Source organism: Nipponia nippon, unplaced genomic scaffold, assembly GCF_047370975.1.
Source record: "Nipponia nippon isolate SJK-2023a ecotype South Korea unplaced genomic scaffold, ASM4737097v1 scaffold_4, whole genome shotgun sequence".
NCBI classification, from domain to species: domain Eukaryota; kingdom Metazoa; phylum Chordata; class Aves; order Pelecaniformes; family Threskiornithidae; genus Nipponia; species Nipponia nippon.
Genome location: NW_028262358.1, coordinates 106,924,961 through 106,934,895, shown reverse-complemented (window position 1 = coordinate 106,934,895; position 9,935 = coordinate 106,924,961). Strand labels below are relative to the sequence as shown.

Sequence of the window (9,935 nt, the reverse complement as noted above, 5' to 3'; positions counted from 1 at the left end):
TTATATGAACAGTTGTTTATTCAGCCATTTTTTGCACTTTACAGCTGGAATTCTGGAAATTCAAACACCACATCTTTGCCTGTGAGCTTCTTGTAGACACCAGAAAATGTTTCCACCTGTGAAGACAAACGATCTTGTTTATACATGTTGTGTAAGAAAGTAAAATCTATGTTAACACACTTTAGGTACTACGCTATTTCCCACTGCATCTTCACTCTAAAGTGAACTTTTGAGGCTGATTATTTTCTTCTAGATAAAGGTAGCTAAGCATTTACACAGAAGACGTTTTCTGGAGAATATCTGGAACCTCTCCGATTTGCAGCCATAGGAGACAGAGAGCTGAGTGACCCTAAATATGTCCCCACAGAAAAAAACCAAGCAAAGTGATGGGGGACTTCAGGCTGTACCAAGCACACCTGTTTAAGCTCAAAACTAAGTGCTTCACTTAAACAAAAAAAAACCCAACAAAACACTATCTGTTCCCATGAGGGAACCAATACTGCCACTTTACAGTCCAGGGGTTTTGGCAAGTTGAACTAAAGCCTTAGTTCAAAACTCCCTTGCCTCATCTTCAGCATCTTACTCCAAATACAAACAGAAGCATCTCCGCTGCCACAAGCCAAAACACAGTCTTTTGCTGTATCACATAAGCAGCCTCTCAGCTATGGCAGAATGCCACCCCATCCTGCATGAGAAGGTACAAGTTTTTTTGCTTACCTTGTGTTCAACATTGTTCTGTTGTGCTTTGTCCAAATGGACTTTTATGAGCCTGCTGCCGTCCAGTTTTACACGGATTCTCTTGCCCACAATTTCACTTGGGAAAACCAGGTCTTCAAGAATGGCATCGTGCACTGCAGTGAGCGTACGGCTGAAATGCCACATTTGTATCATTAAAACACATCCTCTTGCCAAATTTTCCAGTTTGCCAAGGCTTAAACCATCCACAGCAAGCTTTCGCTGAAAATTCAGTGGCGTGGTTGTTTTATTGTTTTTTTTTTTTTAATGCTGCGGTGTGACAATACCACACTTTTTCACAGGCCATGCAAAAGTAAAAGCTAAATTCTACACTGAATGCAGAAACTTAATGATTGCATGAGGAGAAAGAGTCAGTAGCCAAGTTTCTGACCTTTTAGATCACATGTTGCTTTGCAGCAACAGCCCTGAAACGCTCTTTTTTTTTCCTACACGTTTAAGGAAGATTTTATTTAAATCAGAACCAAGTTGTCCCATCTACAATTTTGCCAGAGACACTCACTGGAAGAGTTTAAGTGTGCAGGTATCTTCAACTACACAGAGTATGCTCATAGGAGACACAGTTTTGAAAACACTGGTTTCTTCATGTGTCTAAACCCAAGCAGCTTAAAATGCCAATGTATTACGGGGAAAACTCTAGCTGGAAAGATTAACCCATGCTTAGAAGACCATTTGATGCCTATATTTGTGTTCTTGAACTGCCCAAAGTGAGCCAAAAGGAGAAAAGTTAATTCAGGTTATTTTGTGCATAAGTCTAGATGACTAGTAAGGTTTCCAGCTTCCCTATCTGCAGTTTCAAGGCAATATCACTAGGAAGACCTGTGTCTACAGCAGCATTTCAAACTTGCAAAGATTGGGATAACTAAGGGAAACAAACATCAATCACATTACTATGCTTCACAATATACATTATCACCATTTTACAACACTAGTAGTCTGATCTAGTCTCAGGCTGAGAAAGGGACAGTCCTGTGCACTCTCCGTCCCTCCCACTGAAAGTGGCAGCATGCTAATCTCATACACAGATGCCAACTTCTCTAGCCACTGTGCAATACTAGTTTTAATATAATACAGAGTCCTCCAAAGGCAGGACTGCAGCTAGATGAGTACTATGAAACTGCACTTTTAAAATCCATGCCTGAAGATTTTAAAATACAATAATAGATATGACACAGGTATAATACTGGGGCTAGGAGAAGTTACAGAAACATGCCACATGTCATAAAGAGGACAAACTTTTAAGACATGGACTACATAACGATACAGTAAGATAGAGAACAGTATAGTAGAGGCACTGACATCCGCGTAAACATAGTAGTGTTGCATGTCTAGCAAGAGACTAGATGAGAGCAGGGAGGCTGTTTAACACAGATAACTATATACTGCTGTTAAATTCATACCCAGCGAGACTACTCATACCTACACGCCTCCTCAGCCACTCTCTCCCTCATTGCATCCCTTCAGTGTGCCAGCCCTGCCCTGTGTACAGTCTAACATGTAATGTGGCTCTTCCTACAGCTTAAAAAAAAAAATTCTTGTCAGAACACTGTGGTAAAGGAGATAGCAGGTTGGGGTTTCTTAAGCCAGTATTGCTGGCTAAAAATTGGCTACAGCTGTAGCTGAAAACACAGATGGAGTTTTAAGAAATGCAACACTGCCCAAAGCCGAGATTTTTACTGCAGCCTTTAGCAGTCAAATGGCAGATACTATTTCAAGCAGTAAGAGAAAGGACAAGACCACCCAATCACTTGAATGACTTCTCAAAAAGTCAACTAAACATTACTTGACTAAACTACCAAGCTACAAAAGAAGGCTGTCATATTGAATCAATATTATTTATTTACCTCCTAGGACGCTTTTGCTTGTTTTTTGTGCGGCTTTTTCTTGTTGGCTTGGGCAGAATCCTTCTCTGTTAAGGAACAAAACAAAGAAAAAAAAAAGGCGTTTCTTAGTATCTAGTCTTTACAATCAACTCAAAAAAAGAAACAAATGTCAACACATGCACTTTTTTTTTCCCCCACTAGAAACGGATGATGAAGCACCAAAAAGGGAGACTTAAGTATGCCCAAAGCTACACCAGCAGTAGAACCTGATATTACTTCCAGAAGCTGAAGTACTGCTATTGCTTCATTTCTCATCTACTCATCCTGTATTCAGTGCACTGAAATAGAAGATTTGAATTTTATCCCCCTCTCCCCATGAATACAACCAGGGTAGTTTACTGTGTCATATTAGCAATCTGAGTGCACTTCTTTGGGAACAGAAATGTCAAAGAATTTTACAGTTTCTGTTAGACTGAGCCTCTGGTACAAGGCAGAGTAGTAAGGTACCTCAGTCCCACAGGCAGCTAGGTGACATGTGAGATCGAAACGCTAGTTTGAATAGTAAGATGTATTACACAACCCAGATCAAATCCTGGCTTAAATGTATCTGTTCCAAAAGCAGCATCTAAAGGTATTTATACCAGCTAGGATCAGTAAAGCTTATTTTCTACTTCCCTCTCTGCAAGGGTAGATGTTTTAAAACATTGAGTTTTAGATGCAGTTGTAGCCACCTGCAGTATTTTCTACCAACACATCACAGCTTCTCCATGACTGTATACATGATGGGGTTACTGTAATCCAAACTGGGTCGCATCATATTCAAAAGCAACAACATTTCACCTACAGCAGAACTGCCCGCATTCCCTTCTAAAATACAGATTACTGAACTGACGGAATTCTCAAGCACTTCGTTTAAGTGAGCCAGAGACATTTCATTAAAAGAAGTCTTCTTGGCCACATAAAGATTCAGGGTAAGGTGCTCTGGCTCTTAAAATTACACTACAATGAATTTTCGCTAAAAAGAGCTTCAGTATAGTAACTAACTGTTCACTCTGCAGACAGGTCTCCAGAGTTTATTATTACCCTTTATTACTGCCCAGAGAGCCCTCTATCACCTTTTCATGGCTTCGCTCCTTCCATAAATTCAGAACTTGAGTCAGGTTTTTTCTTCTTCTCCTGTTAACTTGATTTTAAGTACTTAGATTATGTCAGTGTAGTAAAACTTCTATTAATATTTGCTCCTTTTACTTTCAAGCTTTGCTTCTCAAACTTCTGAAGGAATAAGGGAGGCCAGAACAAGAAAGTTATATCTTCCTCCAGAAAGCTTCACATCTCACCAAGTTTACATAGCCTTGGCTGCTAGCTGAAATCATTTCAGCTTACATCCACAGAAGGACATTAATTACATTTCCTGCTGATACAAAAATATGCATTATATCATTGTTACCTTGAATGGACAAGACAAGAAGGGTAGTGCAGCACTGGAACAGGTTATCCAGGGAGGCTGTGGAATCTCCATCTTTGGATGTTTTCAAGACTCAGCTAGACAAAACCATGGCTGACCTGATCTAATGTTGGCCACAGTCCTGCTTCATGTGTGAGGCTGAACTAGATGATCTCCAGGGATCCCTTTGAATCAACATTTTTAGGATTCTAAGTGTTTTACCTGAGCAATGAACACCACATGCTTTCCACTGAATTTCTTCTCCAGCTCACGAACTAGCCGCACCTGAATCTTCTGGAAGGATTTCAGCTGAGGAACTGGTACGAAGATAATGATGGCTTTTCTGCCACCACCCACTTCAATTTCCTGAAACAGAAGTAGAAAGTAAACATCATCTAGGGGTCGAGAAGCAATGTTTGGTTTGATCATGAATCCTCTGAATATAGATATTTGATAGTCTTGCTTGCGACTTTGGGGGAAAAAAATAAGAGTATCAGAGAGCAGTACCTCTTTTAATGCATTTAAGAGTAAACATTAAACAGAAAAACCTCTGTCAGAGCACTTGTTTTGCTGTAAAGGAGTGACCGGGCAATAAATCCCACCACTCCGTTCAGAGTCACATCCTCTGAGGAGCAAAGCTCATTCTTTCTGCCAGATGGGACTCAGATGTGATAATCGTAACTATGCTGAATGCTTATCATCACATCTGCAGTAGTACTTACATGCTGATACAAAGTTTCAGAAATTATTTGCCTCTAATGCAGACTCCAAAGTTTACAGTGATAAATCTCTTTCTTTTGAGCTACTTCTTCACGGAAATCATCTTCTGTCCACCACTTGCCGAGGCCTGCATCACTACTCAAACAAAACATTTCCTTCCCCTCCAAATGCCAGCAGGTTTACATCACACCAACATGGATTACTTTTCCCCTGGTTTGTTTCTCCAACAGCTGACCAAAACCAAAAAAGTTTGTATAGGCTTAAAAGGTGCTTCTCCCATGAACCTAACTGCAGAGACATCCTCATTCTCCAACAGAATGGAAAGCTGAACTGTTTTTCACCAGCTACACTCTGACATGAGCTAACTCAGGTGCCCCACAGGAGATTTCTCCCAAATAAAACCAAGTAGCTAAGTAAACAACACAGACATTATTAAAAATAAGTCCTCGTTGAGGACAGTACACATTGCTGTACTTCAGCAGCAAAGCGGTTCTTCTGAAGGCCCCTGAACTCATATACCAAGCCGACTTTTGCATTCCCAAGTTCTTCAACTCAACTCTAAGCAGTCATGCATCTGTGTCTGTGTTGGTGGGCCTGGGCAAGAACAAAAAAGCAACCAAAGCTTTTGGTTGCAGCAACCAGCTTCAGAAGTTCCATCCAGTCTCCAAGGCTGGCAAATTCTAACACTAATTTTCTTCCTTTTCTTCCTTAAGGTTTCAGTTGCCTTTATAAACTAACACTAAAATTTACAAACAAGCTAACCTATGTGATCAAGTCAATTTATTATCTTGATCCACCTCCTATCTATTACTTTGGTACAAAAAAAGAGAATTTACAACAAACTGATCTTACAAAGAGTGTTACAGTTTACATTCCTGACAAAGATTCTGCAATGCCTACACTGCCAGCCAATACTGACGCACAGTTTCAGACCTCAAGCCCAATTTGCAGAGACAGAAAATAGAACTACCATTTAAAAACATATTTATTTAAAACACCAAACTGCTATTTGAGTTTTTACAATGACTTTTCAGACCAGTTCCTAAAAAAATAACTATCACAAAATCCTACGTGTTAATACCAGAAGATAAACCACAACAGCATACAGTAAAACAACCGCAGGCCATAAGAAACAGCTGAAGACACCATTCACCTAGTACGTTAACATTCACAAAAATGAAACACACACAGAGCAAGTCACCAAGCAATTCTTTGTGGAGGAGATCTAGCCTACCTTAGCTGCTGTGATGTTCAACTCCCGCAGCTGAGCCTTTAAGTCAGAGTTCATTTCCAACTCCAGCAGAGCCTAGGAAAGTGAAGTTGCAGAATAATCCATTACATACAGTTCAATTCATAAGAACCCTTGAGACCAAAGTCTGTCTACAGTCCCAGAGAGCAGCTATGTACTTTTTACCGCACTCAGTATCAAATATTTAACTTCCTGTAAGTCATACTGACAGATGCAACAAGTTCAATTGGTGGGAACACAGGCTGGCTGCCCCGGTTCCTACATAAAACTAGGGAAGAGTACACATTTAGACAGCATCACCCTTTAAGTTTAAGCTCTAGACAACTGTCACAACACTGTCTTCGTAACTCCCAGTCGGTTACCAAACAGCAGAAGGAAAAGACACGTACCTGGGATATACCAGACTCGAACTCATCTGGCTTCTCGCCATTAGGCTTCACAATCTTTGCGCTAGAGCTGAACATGGCCTTTCTGCAACGCAAAATAACATCTCAGTTGCCACCAGGAACACCTCTTCTGCTACAGACACAGCAAGACTCTGTAGGCCGGCTACCGAGCCGCATGCTTCAAAGCGAAGCCAAAGAGAGCCCCACGGGCCGCGCAAGCCCCAGCACGGCGCTCCAGGGGATGCCGACCACCGCATGGCAACACCGTCCTGGGGAACGAGGGGCCTGCGCACCGCCGCGCCCCGCCTGTGCGCTGCGCGGCCGCAGGGGCACCGGGGAGGCTGCCGGCCGCTCACCGAGCCCCACGTGCCGCCGGGCGGGCAGCCCTTCCCGGCTCACGGGGCTCCGCGCCCGGCCCCGGCCCCCTCCTCCTCCCGCCCGCTGCCCCGCCGCGGCGGCCTCCCTCGGGGCGCCGCCGGGGGAGGGCGGAGGAGAACCCCGGCGTCTGCCCTCTCCCAGCATCGGGCGCCCCGGCGACCATCGGGCCGCGGGCAAGCGGTAATCGGGGGCATCCCCGCCCCGGCGCTGCCGCGGGAGGCGCCGCTCGGCGCCCGGCTCCGTATTGCAGCCGCGGCAGGGGAAAAGGCGGCGGCGCCGCCGGCCAGGCCCGCGCAGGGCCCGGGCACCCACCTCTCTCCGCGCCGGCCTAGGAAAAGGGAGAGCTCTCGCGAGCGCGGCTCAGATCGCGGCCCGGGAAGGCGCTGGCCCCGCCCACCCCGGGGCGAAGCCAGACCAGGAAGAAGGGCAGCGCGGACGCGCACCTGCGCCGCGAGCCACCAGCCGCTTCCGCCAGGGCGAAGCCCGAACGGAGGCTTAGGGTCCTGGCGCGGCGCGCGCGGATGAGGTCATCGCCAGCTGCTGGGCGCCGCAGGACCGCGCCTGCGCAGTGCGCAGCGCCGGTGGCGGCGGGAGCTGCCCTCTGCCGCTACCTGCGGGACGGGGCTCCCTTCCCGCCTCTCCCCCTCTCCCGAGGGTGCTCTCCCTGCCACAGCGAGGGAAGAAGGAGACCGAAAAGCCTGCTCCGCTCTGTTCCTCGCTGTTGCGCCAAGCCTTCGCCGCCACTTGCTTCTCCGTGGGCCCGGGCAGCGTGAGGCGGCCCCCGCCGCCCCGCTCGCCGGAGGGGCTCGCGGCCGCTCCCCTCACAGGCTGAAGTTCTCGGCCTTTGGTGTCGAAATGCTTCTTCTGTAAATAGTCAGCCGGATCTCGGCCTCGGCAGTGCGGCACAGCTCGGTGTGCTCCAGCAATGGCAGGGCCCACAGACGGAGTGTGTGTCTGCCTCTTTCTTGCGGAGCTCCCTCACCCACGTCAAGTGCTGTGCAAAACAGCAGCAGCCACCAGCTTTAAAAACAGAGTAAGATAGTGGATGGTCTTTTTCCTCCTCTCTCTATTTCATCTGTCCACATTAATTTAGTGGGCCAAGAGTTCACCTGTGATGTTAAGCCCTTTCAAGGTAGAAGAGACCTGCCAGAGTGGTCTTGGCACACAGCCACCCTTGCCCTAAAGAAGGGCAATGAAGCTGGTGAAGGGTCTGGAGAACAAGTCTTATGAGGAGCAGCTGAGGGAACTGGGGTTGTTTAGCCTGGAGAAGGCTGAGGGGAGACCTTATCGCTCTCTACAACTACCTGAAAGGAGGTTGTAGTGAGGTGGGGGTCGGCCTCTTCTCCCAAGTAACAAGCGATAGGATGAGAGGAAACGCCCTCAAGTTGCACCGGTGAAGGTTTAGGTTGGATATTAGGAAAAAATTCTTCATTGAAAGGGTAGTCAGGCATTGGAACAGGCTGCCCAGGGAGGTGTTTGAGTCCCCATCCCTGGAGGTATTTAAAAGATGGGCAGATGTGGTGCTTAGAGACAAGGTATAGTGGTAGACTTGGCAGTGATAGGTTGACGGTTGGACTTGATGATCTTGAAGGTCTCTTCCAACCTAAACGATTCTATGGTTCTATGACCAGTGGCCAGAGAGACAAGGCCAAAACCATGCCAGGGAGCATGCTTACAACCAGAGAGGATGGGCAGTCGAGTGCCAGCTCAGATTCATGCCTGGGCTTTGCTTTGTGTACCTCTATGAACATGACCTCTCAGTTGCTTCTGCTGATACAATGTCACAGCGATCAGTTACTGAACTGTCATTAGACTAGAAACAATGCATGAGTCTTCAGCGGTGTTCAGGTACTAACTCAAGATATGAGAGTCCTGGGCTTCACATATTCTCTCATCACTGGAAGCACTTTTTATTATATATTGTGTTATTATCTAACAAAGAAGGCACTATTAACACTTCAGTTGCACGCTGATAAAAAGAACAAGCTGTACTCTAGTTTTGAGAGAAGTGACTTGCATGTTGATTCAGGTGAAAGCGCCTGGCTGTCCATCTAAAGTGAAGCTAAAACCTTCCCTTGACAAAAAGTCCCCACTTTGGCATCTCCCCGTTGGCTAATTTAGACAGGTTCCCTGCTCAAGGGAAAGTCCCACTCAGAGGCAGGTGTGCAGCTCTTGGCACACCCTCTCCGGAGAGGTTAGACACAGGAATGCGGTTCAGAGCACTGGGTCTGTGCTCAGATTCCCTGAATAACCCTAAGAGCAGCCAACTTCAGCCTGTAATACTGCATTCAGTATTACTATGTAATAGTGTGTGTCAAGTCTGCAAGTATTCAGGTGAGGAGAGCTTTTGTGACTGGACCCTTTAGCTTTGCAGGTGGGGACTAAATGGTTCACTTCTTGGTGAGTCTTTGCACTCACTTCACAAAACTGAGTTCCAGAGCCTGAAACGTCCTCTCTGCCCTGGGCTAACTGAAAAACCCCACAAGTCCACTAGTGCTGCAGCAACCAGAGAGCAAGTACCATGAAGCAAGCACAGGTATCGCTTAGCCTAGCGGTGCTGAATGCCACAGTAGTAAAAATGCCAGCTGTCACGTGAGGAAAGGGATCCATCTCTCCTGCCACTGCAGCACAACCGCAAGGAAAAATCGGCAACGGAGATGCAGCGGTAAAGGTAGGGCTGGCTGATCATATGCAGCCTCAGTTTTACCAACTGGGAGAAAAAGCAATGAAAGTAATGTGTACGGTACTCAGTGGACTTCAGAAATCTTTTTTTTTTTTTTTTTTTAATTTGAATCTGAGCTCTGCATGTTGATCATGACAGCAGGAGAGTTACTGTTCAGTCTTTGCATGTAAATTGGATGTATGAATCTGTTCAACCAGAGAATTAATGAGTGTAACAGAAGGTCTTTTCTTTCCCCATCACTTACTGTTTGTTGCTCCTTTAGTATGTGTTGCCTAAAGAAGACTATGAGTAATATAAATGTGTAAACCTGTAAGGAATAAGAAATCCATCTGCTATAGAAAACCATCATTAAAAGAAAAGCTAACCAAGAGCAATAAAATAAAGATGTCACAGGTAGGAAGTAGCGAAAGGCCCGAGAGTCTCAGTGGAAACCTTTACAGAGATTATTAATGTAAATAATCTTGATCTGAGAAAATCAGACGTAAGCATTTTATAAGTA

At 45.6% G+C, this 9,935-nt stretch overlaps 1 protein-coding gene across 1 annotated transcript; it reads right to left on the bottom strand.

Moving 5' to 3' along the window:
• RPS7 (ribosomal protein S7) lies at positions 1-7,221 on the bottom strand. Its single transcript, XM_009461110.2, has 7 exons — positions 7,066-7,221; positions 6,379-6,460; positions 5,975-6,046; positions 4,243-4,386; positions 2,598-2,662; positions 718-868; positions 1-116 (listed from the first exon to the last, which is right to left on the bottom strand). The coding sequence occupies exons 2-7, from the start codon at positions 6,451-6,453 to the stop codon at positions 39-41; spliced, it is 585 nt and encodes a 194-aa protein (XP_009459385.1). The 5' UTR covers positions 6,454-6,460; positions 7,066-7,221; the 3' UTR covers positions 1-38.
• Positions 7,222-9,935: the final 2,714 nt, after the last annotated feature.

Bases quoted from the DNA above. Each gene is read 5' to 3' on its own strand.
- RPS7 (XM_009461110.2), bottom strand. From the start codon at position 6,453: ATGTTCAGCTCTAGCGCAAAGATTGTGAAGCCTAATGGCGAGAAGCCA. The intron at 6,047-6,378 runs GTACGTGTCTTT...TCACTTTCCTAG, and splicing joins TCGAGTCTGGTATATCCCAG to GCTCTGCTGGAGTTGGAAAT. The intron at 117-717 runs GTAAGCAAAAAA...TTGTCTTCACAG, and splicing joins AGAACAATGTTGAACACAAG to GTGGAAACATTTTCTGGTGT.